Source organism: Nicotiana sylvestris, chromosome 9 (genome assembly GCF_000393655.2).
Source record: "Nicotiana sylvestris chromosome 9, ASM39365v2, whole genome shotgun sequence".
Taxonomy (NCBI): Eukaryota; Viridiplantae; Streptophyta; class Magnoliopsida; order Solanales; family Solanaceae; genus Nicotiana; species Nicotiana sylvestris.
Genome location: NC_091065.1, coordinates 83,471,273 through 83,490,929, shown reverse-complemented (window position 1 = coordinate 83,490,929; position 19,657 = coordinate 83,471,273). Strand labels below are relative to the sequence as shown.

The 19,657-nt window shown below is 35.7% G+C and overlaps 1 protein-coding gene across 1 annotated transcript; it reads left to right on the top strand.

Annotated features, from left to right (window-relative positions):
• The first annotated feature begins 811 nt into the window (after nucleotides 1–811).
• On the top strand, nucleotides 812–3,478 carry LOC104230859 (uncharacterized). Its single transcript, XM_070157498.1, has 5 exons — nucleotides 812–1,397; nucleotides 1,494–1,673; nucleotides 1,726–1,730; nucleotides 1,868–2,048; nucleotides 2,403–3,478. Exons 1-5 carry the CDS (start codon nucleotides 812–814, stop codon nucleotides 3,476–3,478), a joined length of 2,028 nt encoding a protein of 675 aa, XP_070013599.1.
• Nucleotides 3,479–19,657: the final 16,179 nt, after the last annotated feature.

Sequence of the window (19,657 nt, the reverse complement as noted above, 5' to 3'; positions counted from 1 at the left end):
TCACTGAGCTAGCGACTCATTTTCCGCTAATTATTTTTTTCAGAGACAGTAGTTGACGTGGGTGAGGATTTCGTTAATTAGAGTGCACATGTTGAGAATTCTTGGTGAGCCTCGCACTTGTTCGCGTAGGCGGAAACTTTATCAATTGTTATGGTCTTTTCTTTGAGTTCTTAGAGTCGCTCCAAAGTCATTCTTTTAGTATCATGAGTATTATTTTGCTATTAGTCTTATGTCGTGTATCATTCTTTATTATCAAAGTCAGAGACAAATTAGTATTTCTGGTTGTTAGTGGGTTGATTAGTAATGGTGAAGACTATTTTGGTTAATTGATAAGTGGTCGATTGTTTGAATTGCTATTAGGATGTTTGGTTGCTGATTTGAGACAGGGAAAATTTTTGGGATAGTCCAAAAACAGGAAAAACTCTGTCCAATTTTCTGTAAAATACCGATGAGGCTTACTTGGGGGCACTTGCTTCTAGGTGTTGGTCACGATCCTAAATTGGGTCGTGACAAAGTTGGTATCAGAACTTAGGCTTTAAGTCCCGAGTCATGGAGCAATGTTTAGTAAAGTCTTGTTCATGGGTATGTAGGCGCCCATACTTATGATCTCGAGGCTATTTATGAATGTTTTCCCTTCTTTCATTCTTTGATCATACGTTGAGATAACTTGAGATTGACTTTGAAATATTTCTTTCACAGATGGCTAGGACACGCACACCCTTATCTGCTGGATGGTGCTACCCGGGGTGGCGGTCAAGTTGGGTTTCATCAAACTAGAAGATAGACTGCTCCTCAACCTCAAGTTGGGAATATGGGTAAAACCCAAGCTGTTATGCCAGATCAAGTGCAAGAGCAGGAAGTTCAGAAAACTCCACCACCAGTGCCAATTGTTGTACCTACTGTTGCCTTACTTGCAGATGCAGTGGCAAGGTTATTGAATGTGTTAGAGGCATTGGTGCCTATTCAGGGCGGAAGTTCAGCTCCTCAGGCTACTTTACAGATACAAGCACCTACAAAGACTCAGCCTTTCGGGAATAAGGAAGTATCCCTACACGAGTTCCTGAAATTAAAATCACCAAAATTCACAGGTTTCGATAACTCAGCAGATCCTCAAGGTTTCTTGGATGGGACACTCAAGGCATTACGTGCTCTTGGATGTTCTAGTGAGAGAGCCGTGGAGCTCGCAGCATACAAACTAGAGAATATGGCCAACACATGGTGTGAAACGGTATTGCTAGAAAGGCCAGCAGGAGCACCACCACTGACATGGGACGAGTTCACTAAGTTGTTCAAGAATTATTTTCTTCCAGACAGTCTGATGCAACAATATGCTAGAGACTTTGAGAGATTGGTTCAGACTCCAGATATGGATATGTCAACATGTAACACTAAGTTATGTAAGCTGGCTATATATGCTCCTCACTTAGTGCCTACAAAAGAAGCTTGAGTTCAGAGGTTTGTTGATGGATTGGTTGGTCATCTATACACTGCAGTAGCCCCACATATGAAGACTTTATCCTACTCTGTAGTTGACCTTGCTAGAAAGATTGAAAACAAGGGACGTGAGGAGCGTGCATCTAATGATTTATGTAAGAAGGCCAAGACAGGAGGGGCTTTCAGTGGTGGTTTTAGTGAAAATAGAAGAGTAGGAAATCAGGGACAACAACAGCATGGTTAGACAGGGACACACATGTCTTCACAGTCCACATACTAACCACATTACAGATAAGGTAATAGGGGACTATCATCTTCTGGACATCGTAATTCTAGGCAGATATATGCCACTACTCCAGCCTGCCAGACTTGTGGTAGATCACATTTGGGCCAATGTCGTGTTCTAACTAGTGAGTGCTTTCGGTGTGGCCAGTTGGGACTTCACTTGAGGGATTGCCCTCAGCCTCCGAGAAATTTCAACCAGGCTTCTATTCAGTCAGTTGCACCGACTCAGACTACTCGTAATACTTCAGGTGCTACAGGTATAGGAAATAGAGGTCGAGGTGCTGGAGACCGTGCTACTCTGAATCAAGGAAAAGGCAATGCTGGTAGAGGTCAGTCGAGAGTTTTTGTATTTACTAGAACGGATGCTCAGGCCTCGAATGCAGTGGTTACATGTATTCTTTCTGTTTGTTCATTTGATGCACTTGCGTTGATTGATTCGGGATCTACTCACTCCTATGTGTCCTCGTACTTTGCTTTGAAATTTAGTAGACAACCCGAGCTATTGAATGATCCTTTTCTAGTTGCTACTCTTGTTCGAGAGTATCTATTAGCTGAATAAGTGTATCGTGCTTGTCAAATTTGGGTTGAGGGTAGAGATACTCTAGCTGACCTTATTGTACTTGATATGATTGACGTTGACATGCTGATGGGAATAGATTAGTTATCTTCTTGCTATGTTATAGTCGATTGTCATGCAAAGATAGTAAAGTTTGAGATACAAAATGAACCTAATTTTATTCTAAGAGGGAGTCTGGTTCTAGAGACTTACAAAATTGTATCTTTTATGAAGGCTCAACGACTTTTAAAGATAGGTTGGTTGGGTCTCTTAGCTATTGTAAATGATTCAAGAAAGGAAACAATTAGTATAGAAAATTTACCAGTAGTGAGAGAATTTTCTAATGTATTTCCTGAGAATTTACCAGTATTGCCTCCAGTACGAGAAATAGACTTTAGTATTGATTTGCTACTTGACACACAACCCATATCGATACCCCCATATCGAATGGAACCAGCAGAGTTGAGGGAGCTAAAGCAACAGTTATATGATTTGTTAGATAAGGGTTTTATTAGACCTAGTGTATCACCATGGGGTGCACCAGTACTGTTTGTAAAGAAGAAATATAGATCCCTTAGAATGTGCATTGACTACAGGCAGTTGAATAAGATAACAATACGCAATAAATATCATTTTCCTCATATAGATGATATGTTTGATCAGTTACAAGGAGCTGCCCAATTTTCAAAGATTGACCTCCGTTCTGGTTATCATCAACTTAGAATCAAAGATGAAGATATTTCTAAGACTGCTGTCAGAACTCGATACGGGCACTATAAGTTCCTTGTAATGCCTTTCGGATTGACAAATGCTCCAGCTGCATTCATGGATTTAATGAATAGGGTGTTCAAGCTGTTTCTGGATAGATTTGTAATAGTATTTATTGATGATATCCTGATATATTCTCATAGCCAAGGAGAACACGAGAATCATCTCAGGACTGTGTTGCAGACATTGCGAGAACATCGGCTTTATGCTAAGTTTTCGAAGTGTGATTTCTGGCTAGACTCGGTAGCATTTCTGGGGCATGTTGTATCCAAAGATGGAATTATGGTAGATCTTAAGAAAACTGAAGCTGTGCAGAAATGGCCCAGACCTACTTCTCTTACAGAGATTCGCAGCTTTTTAGGCTTAGCAGGCTATTACAGGCATTTTGTGCAGGATTTCTCCAGAATAGCAGCGCCGTTGAGCAAGTTAACATAGAAAAATGCAAAGTTTTAGTGGACGGAGGAATGTGAGCAGAGCTTTCAAAAACTCAAAACATGTTTGACAACTGCACCAATATTAGCCTTACCATCAGGTTCTGGAGGATTTCAGTATTCTGTGACGCCTCGAGGGTGGGATTAGAATGTGTTCTCATGCAAAATGGTCATGTGATAGCTTATGCTTCGAGACAATTGAAAAAGCACGAGCAAAACTATCTTACACATGATTTGGAGATGGCTGCAGAGGTATTTGCTCTAAAAGTTTGGAGGCATTATCTATACGGCGAAACTTGTAAGCTTTATACTGACCATAAAAGTCTGAAGTATATCTTTCAGCAGAGAGATCTGAATCTTCGGTAGCGTCGTTGGATGGAACTACTCAAAAACTATGATTGTTCTATTTTGTATCATCCTGGAAAAGCCAATGTGGTGGCTGATGCATTGAGCACAAAATCTATGGGGAGTCTGGCACACATAGCTCCTGCAAAGAGACTTTTGGCCAAAGATATACAGAGGCTAGAAGATACAGGTATCAGATTTAGTGTCGGAAATTTAGAGGCATTGTTGGCTTGTTCTCAGGCTAAGTCATCATTAGTTGAGCGCATTAAGGCCACCCAATATGAGGATGAACCATTCTACAAATACAGAGATGAGGCCTTAGCTGGTAAAAGCAAGGATATAATTGTTGAAGGTGATGGTGTTCTTCGAATGGGTGACAGGCTATGTGTAGCAGATGTAGATGGGTTGAGACAAGCTATTCTTAAAGAAGCTCACAATACTAAATACACTATACATCTTGGATCCACAAAAATGTGCCATGACCTGAAGCAATTTTATTGGTGGGAAGGTATGAAGAAAGATGTTGCTAACTTTGTTTCTAGTTGTTTAACTTGTCAGCAGGTCAAGGCTGAGCATCAGCGACCCGCAGGACTACTACAACAAATTGAGATTCCAGAGTGGAAATGGGAAAGAATTAATATGGATTTCGTCACCGGGCTGCCACGAACCCTTAAAGGTTATGCCTCGGTATGGGTGATTGTAGATCGACTGACGAAATCAGCACATTTTTTGCTAGTGAAGACTACATATGGTGGAGTCAGGTATGCATATATATTTATGAACGAAATTGTCCGACTTCACGGAGTTCCAGTATCCATCATCTCTGATAGAGGATCACAGTTCACTTCATGCTTTTGGAAATCTTTTCAAGAAGCATTGGGTACACGAGTAGATCTTAGTACTGTATTTCATCCATAGACAGACGGGCAGTCTGAATGTACTATTTAGATCTTGGAGGATATGTTGAGAGCTTGCATTCTTGAGTTTGGAGGTAGTTGGGACACTTATCTACCGTTAGCTGAATTTGCTTACAACAATAGCTTCCACTCCAGTATTCAAATGGCACCGTACGAAGCATTGTATGGTAGAAGATGTCGTTCTCCTATCGGATGGTTTGAAGCTGGTGAGACTAACTTATTGGGACCCAACCTAGTACAAGAAGCTATGAATAAGGTCCAGTTGATCAGACAGAGATTGCTTGCAGCTCAAAGTAGACAAAAGTCTTATTTTGATAAGAGAAGAAGAGATTTAGTGTTCACAATTGGGGACAAAGTGTTGCTACGAGTCTCCCCTATGAAAGGTGTGATGCGGTTTGGGAAAAGAGGCAAGTTGAGCCCCAGGTTTATAGGGTTATATGAGATACTAGACCGAGTGGGAGTAGTGGCTTATCGTTTGGCACTTCCTCCTGAGTTGTCCTTTATTCATCCAGTGTTTCACGTCTCAATGCTACAAAAATGTATATCAGACTCATTTCAGGTGATTGAAGCACCTGCTATACCACTTGATGAGAAGTTGTCTTACGAGGAGGACCCGATGCCAATTGTTGATAGACAAGTAAGAAAGCTACGGTCAACAGAAATTGTGTTCGTTAAAGTTTTATGGAGAAATCATACCGTTGAAGAAGCTATTTGGGAAGTAGAAAAAGATATGCAAGCGAAGTATCCTCATTTATTTCAGTTTACAGGTACGCACTTGAGTTGAATTCGAGGACCGAATTTCATAAGGTGGGGAGAATGTAATACCCTATATACAAATAAGGGCATATAAGTCTTTAAATAAGTTTTAAAAAAAAAGAACAAAAAGGGAAATAATAGGGGAAAAAGAAACGCAACAAGCTGCTGCTAAACAACAGAGAAAAAAAACGAAAACCCATAGAGGAGGAGAAAAAAAAGGAGAAGAAGAAAGAGGCTAGAACCAAACCTTGAGAAATTTTAAATGCGCACTGGTTCTTACGGGTAATACTCGAATTTCTCATCTGAATTCTTTTCTTCTAGTAATTCTTTTTATCTCAGTTCATATATTTGAAGGGTTTCACAAGGTATAAGAAATATAATACCAAAAATATTTATTTTGGTCAAATTATACAATTGGAAGTTAGTCAATATTACTGTAGGATAGATTCACTTGGAAAAAAAGAAGGGTATTGCTGTATTTGTACTTAAACTAGTCTCATTATATATGATCTTTGTTAGGTGTAAATTAAGTTAGGGTGCAAGGATTGAGTTTTGGTGTTTAACTATATTGCAATGACAATATCGGGTTTGGGTTTGAATATGGTAAGTCTAGTATTGAGTACAAAAGATAAGTACCAATTAAGAAGGAATATTATGGATAGTAAAGTTATTTCAGTTTCAATTTATGCACACGATTAAGGAAATTGAACAGTAAAGTGAATAAACCATATAAATACTTTTTTATTTAAAAGATTTTGGACTAATTTACATTACTCGTAGCATGGGTAAATATAACTCGACGAATTGATGATAAAATATAAAACTCGAAGGATTGGTATTCTAAATTAGTGATGAATTTAGCCTAAATGAGGCAATTAACACGAGATCGATGTTGATGTGGTTATAGATTGATTGAAGAAAGTTGTACGGATCGCTCGAGGTGACGAGTTTGGTATTTCACACGAGTACTGTGAGTAGTAATCTTACCGCAATTTGTGTTTTCATAACTTGCATGATTTACACATGATTTTTTAATATGAATATGTTACCGATTATTTCGAGTTTCATGTGGGACAAGTCTTTTACTCGATATGATACCGAAATAGTTATTTGAGATGGCTACCGTGGTTTTAAATATTTCTGTTGTCACTAGATCTGTTTTACTATTCCTTAGATTTACTGTTATCGAAATGAAATTATATGATTTGATAAGAATTGAAATGCCCTATATAGATTTAAAGGATTTTCTACGAGTATATACGGATTACAGAGACAAGTATAAATGGGAGTAGACATTGAAGGATCCCGTATCTAACGGAGGGTTCATTAGACATGGTGCACCTTGTAATTACAGATTACCGTTATAGCCCTTGCTAGTGGGAAGGTAGAACTAGCATACCGTTATCGACTTCTCTCGAGTAGGGACTACCGTTATATTTGACTTTTTGCGAAGAAGTCCACAGTTATACCGATTACATGATCTGTTCATTGAAACCTCCCAAATGTGAATATTCATATTATATAGTGGTTACCGAGCTTATTACTTTACTGTTAATTGTATTATACTATAAGAAAATCATGATGAGACTGAAAATTATTTATTGTTTCTGAAAAGGCATTTTGATATTAGCTGTTTGAGATACTAGCATGTTTTCTGACTTGTCCCCAATAAAAATGCTTGTAGTTAGTATTATTACTCACTGAGCTAGCGACTCATTCCCTGCTAATTATTTTTTTCAGAGACAGCAGTTCATGCATGCGAGGATTTCGTTAATTAGAGTGCACATGTTGAGAATTCTTGGTGAGCCTCGCACTTGTTCGCGTGGGCGGAAATTTTATCAATTGTTATGGTCTTTTCTTTGAGTTCTTAGAGTCGCTCCAGAGTCATTCTTTTAGTATCATGAGTATTATTTTGCTATTAGTCTTATGTCGTGTATCGTTCTTTATTATCAACGTCGGAGTCAAATTAGTATTTCTGGTTGTTAGTGGGTTGATTAGTAATTGTGAAGATTATATTGATTAATTGATAAGTGGTCGATTGGTTGAATTGCTATTAGGATGTTTGGTTGCTGATTTGAGACAGGGAAAATTTTTGGGATAGTCTAAAAACAGGGAAAACTCTGTCCGTTTTTCTGTAAAATACCGATGAGGCTTACTTGGGGGCACTTGCTCCTAGGTGCCGGTCACGACCCTAAATTTAGTCGTGACATATATATTCACTAACAATTAGTTATAGGGTATCTGCACAATTGATAGTTTATCACCTTTGGAGTGCGTTTTATAATATTTGATACAAAATAATTCGTGCATCGCACGAAAGACTATATTAAAAGCACGAAGACCCTTAGCAAAATATCGTTTGCCTTTTTTACCCTTTAAAAATAAGTTTCACATTAGACAAAGTTGTAATTTAATTAACTTTCCTAATATCTAGCACTTTAAAATCAACTAAAATTTTGATTATTAAATATTTTCTTATTAAACTAGGTAAATAGTCCTAATATTTAGGACTTTAAAATCAATAAATTCTTTTCCTAATATAATTTTTTTTTCTTATTTTAAATTGTTAATATCTTACAAATTTTTTTTCTATAAATAAAACTTTAATAATAACGTGTAGATGCCCCAGTATTCTCCAATCACAAATAGAAAAGAGTATATGGACAGAGATATTAACAAATATCTTACATCTTATTTTTACTTTCGGGGGAATTACTCTTGCATCTCTATAATTTCATATTTATAATATTAAAGTCCTATATTTTATATTATATATTTTTCATCAACTCCTTTTAAAAGTATGACGTTAAACATGAAAGTTTTTCCATAATATATTTAAATTCTAGAAAAAGCTGTCTATTACTCTTTTTTTTTTTTTTAGTTGTGCGTAAAAAAATTGTACACTGCCTATACTGAGTTACTTGAACAAAAAGTCTCTATATCCTTTTCTATTCTATTTACTACTTAGCGAAAACTAAAATAAAGAATGAAGTATTATTCTATTGTATTTCTTTATTTTTATTATTAGTTATACGAGCATGAATATATGTATAATAAATTTTATTATCTTCTACTTGCATGAGCCGATTTTTATATTTTTATATTTATTTTGGTTTAATGTGTAAAAAGCTATTTATTATAACACATTGAAATTTATTTTTCATATTATGCTAACCAGCATGAAGGATAAATGCACGGCTATGGACAATAGGTGGCCTCATTTCGCCATACCAACCCCAAGGAAACTCCAAATACGGATCATTTGTACAGACATATTTTTTGGGTGTTAAGATCCAAAGTTGAGAGGAAAAACCCAAATCGTACGCTAAGGTCCCTAAGTAATCACTCACTACAAAAAATTCGCTATTTTTCGACTACCAAAATAGTCGAAAAGTAGTCGGAAAAGTATCTATTCCGACTACTTTCCGACTGATTTAGAGTAATCGGAAAAAGATAGGTCGGAAAATATTTTTCGACTATAGTAGTCGGAAAATACAAAAAACTATTATTTATTTTAAAAAATATTTTCGACTACTGTAGTGGGGATACTATACAAATAATAATTATTTATTAGTTATTTTATTGTACTTTCCGACTACAGTAGTGGTAATCTGCATTATTCTGGCCTCATTTTCCGACTATTGTAGTCGAAAAATTATTATGCTGGGCACACTTTTCAACTGCAGTAGTCGAAAAAATGGGTTGAAATTTCACAGAATGCTGCCATTTTATTATCAATACATCACCTGTCAAATGCAAATATTACAAACAACCAATTCAACAAGCCAATTCCAACTAAACAACCAACTCAACCAATCAATTTCAACTACACAACCAATTCCAACTAAACAATCTAATAATCAAACTAACCAATTCCAACATCAACAAACAAACATTCAAATCCCATAATATCAAACCAAAACATTACTTAACGTCTAAATATTCAATATCAAGTCTGAGTAGCTAATACATATCGACACTAATATAATAAAGTCTAAACATATATATACCACATCATTCAAATCTATCACAAAGTCTAAATATAAAATTTAAACATCCAAGAATAGTAATCAACCTTAAATCACTACTACACATCAGAACCAGTCTCTTCATCATCATAAGAGTGGGGCATGTGTTTTTTCATGTATTTATCCATTCTAGCAATGTGAGCTTCGGCCGTCTCACATCGTTTCGACAACAACTCAATTTTCTTTTGCATTGCTCCCATTTCTTCCTGATTTTGCGTAGTAGGAGCATTCGAAACTAATGGCGATGGACGAAAAGAGGAAGACCGTTGTACTCCAAGCCCGTAAACTCTTCCTTTGGATACACCACCTGCTACATCCATCCATATTGAAGTCATAACATCGGGTGACAGTTGGATTGGGGTGCCATCATCAGAAGTAGGTTGCGTCTGACACCATTCATCCAAGCTTCTATGATATCCATCCTGAAATAAAAGTAATAAAGATTATATAAATAAATCAATATCAAAATAAAAATAGTCTTAAAGTTATGATCTAACATATTGTTCCGATGCACGTGTCTCAACTCATCCTTCTCTTGAACCGTCTTTCTTCTTTTTCTTATGTGTCTCCGCAAAGACCTCAACATCAGACACTGGTCCCCCTTTTAACTTTTCCTACAATAAAAATTGTAATTTTTCTAGTGATGTCCAAATAAATGCCACATCGATAACATTGTGTCTCAAGTGAAGAGCGCATAATGCGTCAAGAGGAAGTGTATATATATATATAAGGATTAAGGACTCATAAAGATATTATAAGGATGCTATACTAGAGCCTTTTAATTATCTTTATTTGATTATCTGTATGAACTTTTGTTCAGCTTAACTGAATGTAATGATAGGTAACTTCAATATCTTTTGTTCGCGGCCTAAAAAGTTGGATTCAATGCGAGTTTGATGGCACTTTACTATTTTGTTAATTTGCACGGTCTCATGCATATCTCCTAACAAACTCTCAACCACATACATTTAGTCAGCCATAGTTGCTGCCACATATTCAGCAAACTTGCAACCGATTTTTGTTATCCAACTTATGCGACTTTCCCCCCAATTGATTTATATCTTTTACTTGTTTGTGGTTGTAAATGGCAAGTCTTTCAGTTGTTGCGCAATGCTAAAGTATAATTCACGTACACACCTAAGTTCAAGATAAGGACTTGCAAGTTAAATTTACTTGATTTCCTATTTATTTTGCAGTTTTGTTTCGTTTATTGGTACCAAAAGAGAATTGCAATTTGCAGGTATGATTCTGGATCTATTTAGGTTTCTGTTCTATATATTTTTTAAATTTATTTCGGGATTTTATATGTATGATTGTAGTTAATTTCTCTATATATTTTTGCTGCGGCGTCTTTGCTTTAGGTACGATTCTCCAATTAGTTATTTTTATGATTATTTTTTAGATATTGCTATCCTATTTTTCCAGAATCTCGAATGAATGGAGAAAAATAATTTTTGCTAAGTGCCAAATTATGAGGTTGACCAACAAGAACTTTGTTTTCCGTGTTAGGTAAATTACAATTCGTACGTGTAAATATCATAATGGGATACAATCTGTATCGCCCACGAATTATTTACATTCAACCCTTTCTGGGGCAAGCTTTTTAAATAATTTTTATTGTACTCTTGAATTTTAACTATAGATACATCACTATACAACATGTGAATTAAATCTCTTTCCTTAAATAGCATAGTTCCTTCTAATTTTTAAATGTCTATAAAGTATTACCGGAGCATATATTTCTCTCCTTATAAAGAAGTATATTTGTTCATGAATTGTAAATTTTAGTACGATTTGTTGCATAGTAAGTTTGAGTTGACATGGTGCTACACTGATTTGATACACATGAATTTGATTGCAGCAACATTTAATTTATAATATAGCAATCTTCTTTAATTTTCTTTTTGGTTTCTAATCGACCAAAAGCACATAGCAGAAATTGAGAAAATTTTAGGACTTTTCTGACATGTATATTGTGATGGCTTGACATCTATATAAACTAAACTCAATTATTGCTTTTTTTTTTTAATTGGCATTAGTCATAAATATATTCCTACTTGAATGACATAGAAGTAAAGAACTTGATAATTATAAATTTTTCAATCGCCACTCATGAAAGTCGAGAGATAACATTTATTATTTTCGATAACTTACACTTTTAAAATTTTATTTTATAACTCATGTATATTATTCAACAATATTAACATATCTTTTTAACATTATGTAGTCATTAATATGATATAGCACAAAACCCCATTACAAAATATTGATCTTTATATAATTTAAAAATATATTTTACGTTGAATAAAATTATCATTTTATTATTTTCCTAATATTTAGAACTTTAATATCAATTAAAATTTTACATATTAATTTTTTGATAGAATTATGCAGGAACTTCCAATATTTAGAATTTTTAAATCAATTTAGATTATCTTATATAAATGCTTTCCTTATTTGACCAACATTATATCCTTTAAAAAGTAAATTTACAACCATATTATGTAACTTGTAACTATATTAATATCTTAAACTTTACCTAAATTAATATATTCGAAACTTTGAAGTATAACTACTTTTTGGCTTTGGTATATGGACTTTCAGGATCCAAGTGACAACAAGATTTTCCCCCCATTATTGGATTAATTTCATTGCCACCATAAGTAAGAACAACAGTGGCTGCTTGTTCACTCAGTATTGTTTGCACTTCTTTGGCTAAAGACTTGTAGAAGATAAAAAATATTTGATAATCTTGAGGTTGGATGCACAACTATTGAGCCATAAGTTTTGTAAATATTTTGTAGCTTTTTATATTTCTTTATTATTTTTTCATTCAGGAACGATAAGCATGATTCAGGTGATAGTTTGGACTCTTCTTTTGCGATAGAAAACTTTTCTTTTCTAATTTGTTGAAAACAATTCCTAAAGTATATTTTATTGATTAATGAAATTAGAATATTGTGCATTTTGCTCACGAGAAAAAAAGACTACTTCCATTATCAACTAACACCATTTAAGTGTTTATGTCTTCTAGAACAAAGTGCGACCATAAACTCCAAGGTGATGGGGGTGTTGCCTTAAGAATATACCTTTTCCAAAACAAAAAAATAAAATAAAAAAAACTCTTAAATATTCAAGAGCTATGTGTTTTTGCCCATGATTACTTCTGAAATTGAAGTAATGCAATTATAAAACTGGACAAATTTTAAATTAAATAGATTGACTGAGATGACTAAAGACTTTTACGGGGCTTCCTATATTAAATTAGCTAAATATGATCAATAGTCATAGTTTTTGAAAACTTACACTTTTTTAAAATTTATTTTATAACTTAACACATTTTAAGTATTTTTTGAAAGTTTGTACTCACCGAGACGGGATACACGCACAACGCGCGCACCCTAAGACTAGTATCATATAAAATGACATAAATTGGGAACTAGTTATCTTAGACCAACTAGGAGAATTTGTTGTAATTTAAAAAAAAAGGTTTAAGAGCGAGATATTCTTAGTCATAGATACTCTTAACACGATGTGATATTGTTTCAAACTCGCACAATTTTTCCAAAAGATCTCACACCATTAAAAGTATCCAACACATTATAAGTAGACTCTTTTTCTTTTCTCCTTTCCATGTGAGACTTTGTTCATACACCTAAAAATCTCCCCCTAAATAAAGTTCCACATGACCCATCACAATTAACAGACTAATTTGAAGATTAATTGTGTGTCACTTGCATCGTCTGAGTATATATACTCACCAAAGTCCAAAGGTTGTGTATGGGTCTTTAAAATTACAGGTAAACATCGTAAACTGGTCCATAGACAGGCAAAAGCACAAAGTCAGCCCCTGCACCATACTTTGCCATCTCCATTGTGATGACCCAAAAAGTCATCACTTGTTTTAAAATAAAATTCTACGTTTCGAGGCCTTAAAAACCTCTTTCAGCATCACCTTGATTTGCGTGTGTAGTCCGGGCGCGTAGTCGCATAGCCTAAATGTGAAAATCTGTGAAAAATGATAAATTTTGACTATAAAATGAATTAATTTGACTTTGGTCAACGTTTTGGTAAACGGATCCGGACCCGTGATTTGACGGTCCTGGAGGGTCTGTAGAAAAATATGGGACTTGGGCATATGCTCGGAATCGAATTCCGAGTCCCCAAGTCCGAGAAATGAATTTTTGAAAGAAATTGTTTTTCTAAAAAATATAAAGGTTTTTGAAAGTGAAATGTTATGTGAAACCTGTGGTATCAAGCCCGTATTATGGTTCTGGAGCCCGATACAGGTTTAATATGATTTATATGTGTTGTCGGTAAAGTTTGGTAAGAAACGGAACCCATTTGGCATGATTTGGACCTTAAATGCAAATTTGATGTTTAAAGAAGTTTTGAGAAATTTCATTGATCTTGAGGTTTAATTCGATGTTCGTGATGTTATTTTGGTAATATGAGTACACGAATAAGTCTGTGGGATATTTTTAAAGTTGTGTGTATATTTGGTTTGGAGCCCCGAGGGCTCGGGTGAGTTTTGGATAGGCCACAGGGTGCATTTTGAACTTAGAAGAATTGTAGAAATTTTGCTGGTATGATCAGGCCTGCAGGCTGGCTCGCAAATGCGATATCGCAAATGCGAGAGTTTGGTCGCAAACTAGCCCAGGCCTGCCTTATCTCGTAATGCGAGCTATGTTTCGTAAATGCGACCTCGCAAATGCGAGGATCCCCTTCGCAAATGCGACGTATGCTGGGAAGGCTTGAAGTCGCAAATGCGACTTATTGTTCGCAAATGCGAAAAGCCCAGATTGCCTAAGGGTTCGCAAATGCGAGCTTCCCTTCGCAATTCCCAAGCCAGCAGAGGTCGGGGTTCGCAATTGTGAACCCCTGTTCGCATTTCCCATACCTGCGACCTGCAACTTTATACTTAGACGATTTTAAACCCATTTTGCACATATTTTCAAAACACAAACTCCTTTGGGCGATTTTCCAAGAATAACTCTTCTTCCAAATCGATTGTAAGTTAATTTTAACTCATTTCCTTCAATCATTAACATCTTTTAACATGATTTCAACTTAAAATCAATGGTTTTCATGGGGGAAATTGGGTGTTTTGGGTAGAACCTAGGTTTTCTAAAAATTGGGGATTTGGACCTCGATTTGAGGTCCAATTTCAAAATAAATTAAATATTTGGGTTCGTGGGGGAATGGGTAATCGAGTTTTGGTTCGAACATTGGGTTTTGACCATGTGGGCCCGGGGGCAATTTTTGATTTTTGGGTAAAACTTTAGAAAACTCATTTTCATGCATTGGGGTTGATTCATTTAGCATTTATTGATGTAATTAAGTAACTTGTGACTAGATACGAGAGAATTTGTGGTGAAATCAAGTGGTAAAGCTATAATTGAATCATGAATTGTGTTCGTGGTATCGAGGTAAGTGTTTGGTCTAACCTTAGCTTGAAGGATTAGGAGTTGAGTCTTATTTGCTATGTGGTAATTGTTGAGTACTACGTATAGGCACGATGATAAGTATCTATACATTGGTGTCTAGCATGCCCGTGAGTCTTTGTATTGTGATTATCATGACTTCGTTGTATCTTTCATGCCTTTGTGATGATTTCTATTTGTTGTATAAAGTTTGTGGAAAGAATTGTGACCTATGAACATTGAGGAGCGTAGGCTCAAGTTGTATAACGAATTGTGAAAGTATAAGTGACAATTGAACTTTTAGAGCATTGGCTCGAGTTGTGAAATGAGTTGTGAAGGTATAAGTGACAATTGAACCTCTAGAGCATTGACTCGAGTTGTTAAGTGAATCGTGAAGTAAAAAAGGAGAAAGAAAAGAGATCATTATGTTGTCACCCTTTCCGGGCTATTGTTGATTTAATTGTTATCTCCCTTGCCGGGATGTTAATGTTATTGATGTTGTTCCCTTGCCGAGATTCTTATTGCAATTTTCTTTATTTCCTTGCTCTATTGTTTGTGATTGTTGTTTGGGTGAGGAAGAGAGTTAAAGCACGAAGGGTGATGCCGTGCATTGTTTGTTTTGTGAGGAAGAGAGTTAAAGCACGAAGGGTGATGCTGTGCCGCACGATGTACCATTCCGTGCCGATTATATTGATTATATAGTGAGGAAAGAGAGTAAAAGTACGAAGAATGATGCCGTGTACATTTTTATTATATGATTGCTTTGGTGAGGACGAGAGTAAAAACACGAAGGGTGATGTCGTGCATTTGTTGATTTATGATTCTTTGTTGATATCCGAGTTATATTGTTTCTTTCATTACTTGATGTCTTTCTATTCAGAATTGTTATCTCCCCTAGAGCATTCTCCCCCTCCCATATTGACTGGTTATTTCTGTATTTCTTTCCGTTGTATATGTATTTGAACTGCACAGGTTATTTGGTAGTCTGGTCCTAGCCTCGTCACTACTTCGTCGAAGTTAGGCTAGACACTTACCAGCACATGGGGTCGGTTGTGCTGATACTACACTCTGCACTATGTGCAGATCTCGGAGCAGCTTTTGGACCGTGGTGTGGAGGCTACCTTCAGTCCACGCGGAGATCCAAGGTAGACCTGCAGGCGTCCGCAGGCCCTGGCGTCTCCTATATTCCTATTTCCTGTTTCATTTTCCTTTTATTCAGAAACAGTGTATTGTCATTTTCTTCAGACTTTGTATGTAGTAAATCTTAGACCGTCTGTGACACTTTGACACTAGGTTTTGGGTGCTTTAGGTTTTAAAAGTTATAATAGATGCAGATTTCAGATATTTAGTTGTTATTCCGCTTAATTATTTAAAGTTCCGCTGTTTTCATGTTATCGTCTTATATTTGTTTTAAAGAAATAATTGAGTAATGAAATAAGTAGTTAAATGATTGGCTTGCCTAGCTCACATTAGTAAGCGCCATCACGACTCCCGAGAGTGGAAAATTCGGGTCGTGACAAGTATCCATACTTGTCCCATCGAACCATTGACTCTAATACCAATTATTGGAATCGAAATAAGGCGTCATGAGAAAGTTAACAATGCAAATCTCAAACGACAATAAATCAGACAAAAGAAAAAATATACAAAAAGAGATATAATAACTTTATATGATTTGGTTAATTGACCTGCGTATGAGAAAACTAATATAAAAGAGGTATAAATACTATTGAAAGAATAATCTCTTCCTAAACTAGACTATTTTAATGACTACTATATTATATATGCTATTGTGTTATTGTATAAGAAGGATCTTTAATTTATAAAAGTGCAAAATTTCTCTTTCAAAAAAAGGATCTTTTGAATATGAAGAGGTTTATATTTTTCTTTTCGAAAAAGTAAAATCAGTTATGACAAACTTTTGCCCTTCCTTCAAGAAAAAATAAAATCGAATTATGGTAGTAAATCAAGGCAAATCCTAACAATTCTTTCATTTGGCTTGAATTTTCTCGCAAAATAATCTTGATCCTCATTTTTCACATAGTCATCATCACTGTTGCTTGCCATAGTTAAGTAGGTATGAATAAAATTTTTGAGTTATATGTGTTAAAAATGAACACAAGTTAAAAGTATTGGAACCTTGAGTTAAAAGTGAGATGAGTCATAAGTAGAGTCATGCGTAAGTGAACATGGTCATGCATTAGAAGTAAGCATGAGTCAAAAATAATTTTTATTTTTAAAGATGCAATAACAGAAATGTTGAAAATGTGGTTAAAACTTATTTCCACATGTAGTGTACTCCGGCTAGATTTTTTGTTTTGAAAAAAATCTTCATTATCGTCTGATTATTTGCAATTTGATCTTAACCGGTGTTGGACCTGTTTTAACCCAAGATACTTTTTAACATGGTATGATATGATCCACTTTAGATCAAGGCTGCACGATTTTTCTCAAAAGACCTCACACTGATCATTAAGAGCATCCAATATCTTATAAACTCCTTTTCATTTTTACTTGCTTTGTTCAGACATATGCCCAACAGAGGAAAAGCCAATTTAATCCCTCGTTTGTACAATATTTGAAGTAGAAAATTAAGGACAACTTTGAATTTAAACATTTTGGAGAGAACAATACGGTTGGTCAATATTTAGGTTGGACTTTTTTTTTATCAATACAAACAAAGGTGTCACACTAAAAAACCGATGCATGTTTTTAAAAATATTTTTGTTTTCTTACTTTAGTAAGTATAAATTTCTAAAATGCTAAACAAAGAATACTTCTAAGAGTATTTTTAAAGTAAAATTATAGAAAAGGAGAGATAGTTGACATAAATAGGGGTGTTCAAAACCAAACCGAAACCGAATCGAAATCGAAGCTTAATGGCTTATTGGTATCGGGTTAACAGTTTAACGGACAAGGAACGAATTATTTAATTTTCTTAACGGATAATCCGTTAAGTATATATATATATATATATATATATATATATATATATTAAATATCAGAAACCCTTCCACTTCAGTCTTCCACTCTTCTAGTACTCTATCTTTAAGTTCTAACACCTAATTCCTAAATAATCAGAACAGAAACCTTAATGCCTACTCCATCTCGCCCTCTCGCCACCGTCTCCCTCTCCCTCTCCCTCTCGCCATAGCCACCGTCTCCCTCTCGCCGACTCGCCTAGCATAAACACTTGGAGCATTCTAATCAAGAGCATAAGTGAAGGAGGACAACTTGATGAGGCAGAAAAACAACTTGATTCAGTGATTCAGCTTGGTGAAATCCCGAGCATGGAAACGTATTCATTGCTGATCAACATGTATCGCTACCAGAATAATCTTAACAAGGCATCTGAGCTCCTACATTCCATGCAACGATGTGGATATGAACCTGATTTTGAGACTCACTGGTCTCTGATAAGCAATTTGCGGGATTCAAGTGATAATTTAAATAATGGCAAGCAGAATAGGGGATTTTTGTCTAGATTTCTTTCTGAAATTGGATTTGCTAGGAAGAATAAATGGGGATGAAATATCTTGTACCGTCGTTTGTGAATGTCTATGCTTGTCTTTTTCTTTTAGCTTTATGTATCTTTTGTTATATTTGGTCTGAGTATAGTTGCCTCTGTCATTTAAGGTAGTAAACTTTTCTTCCCGAGTAACAAAGAGGTTCTCTGGTGTAACGATCCGGCCGGTCGTTTTAAGAATTTATGCCCCGATCCTTTATTAACTGCTTTCCCCGTATTTATTTATGCTATTTTGATTTGCCGGGATGTTCAGTTTTGAGTTTCAGAGAGTTTTGGGATACTTAGTCCCTAAATGAGAGCTTCTACTTGCAATTTAAGCCTGTTGTTAGCTTAGAAAAGCATGTCTAATTGACCTAATTGCCTTACTTGCTCAAACTGCCTTATTGAGATTACATGCAGCATGCTAGGTTAGAAATACCTGTTTTACCTTGGTATGGAACTTGAATTGAACTGTGTACTCTTCTTGCTGTTTCTGTGTATTTACTTTGGGACTACGGGACGGTATCCCGGGAGATCCCTCTGTATGTTTACTTTGGGACTACAGAACGGTATTCCGGGAGATCCCCCTACACATTTACAATGGAACTATGGGACTGCACCCGGTAGATTCCCCATGTACTGAGTATTTACATTTGGGACTACATAATGGTATCTTGGGAGACCCCCAATTGTTATCTTCTTGTTGAGCTGTATTTCTTTCTGTGTTTACTTTGCCTCTGTAGTAGTTGTTGCTGTCCTTTATATCATGCGTTGCTTTTACTGTTGTACTTATTTATACTGTTTTATTCTACAGTGTTGAACCTTATATTTTATTTAACCTCAGTAGGGCCCTGACCTTCCTCGTCACTACCCGACCGAGGTTAGGCTTGGCACTTACTGAGTACCGCTGTGGTGTACTCATACCCTTTATGCGCATGTTTTTTATGTGCAGATCCAGGTACTTCTACTCAGACTTATCACGCTTGAGATGAGGCGCCTGAAGAGACTCCTAGGTATATCTGTCGCGTCCGCAGATCGAAGAGTCCCTTTCTACTCTCCCTTTTGTATTAGCCCTTTTGTATTTTTCATTTCTTTGTTAGACATTCTGGATTTAGATGCTTGGTAGACATTCAAAGGCTTGTGATTATGAGATTCCGGGTTTTGGAAAATGTATTAGGGGTTATATGAGTCGCCCCGTTCATTCAGCTC

Bases quoted from the DNA above. Each gene is read 5' to 3' on its own strand.
- LOC104230859 (XM_070157498.1), top strand. From the start codon at position 812: ATGGGTAAAACCCAAGCTGTTATGCCAGATCAAGTGCAAGAGCAGGAA. The intron at 1,398-1,493 runs GTAAGCTGGCTA...TATACACTGCAG, and splicing joins AACATGTAACACTAAGTTAT to TAGCCCCACATATGAAGACT. The intron at 2,049-2,402 runs GTCAGTCGAGAG...GCTATGTTATAG, and splicing joins AAAAGGCAATGCTGGTAGAG to TCGATTGTCATGCAAAGATA.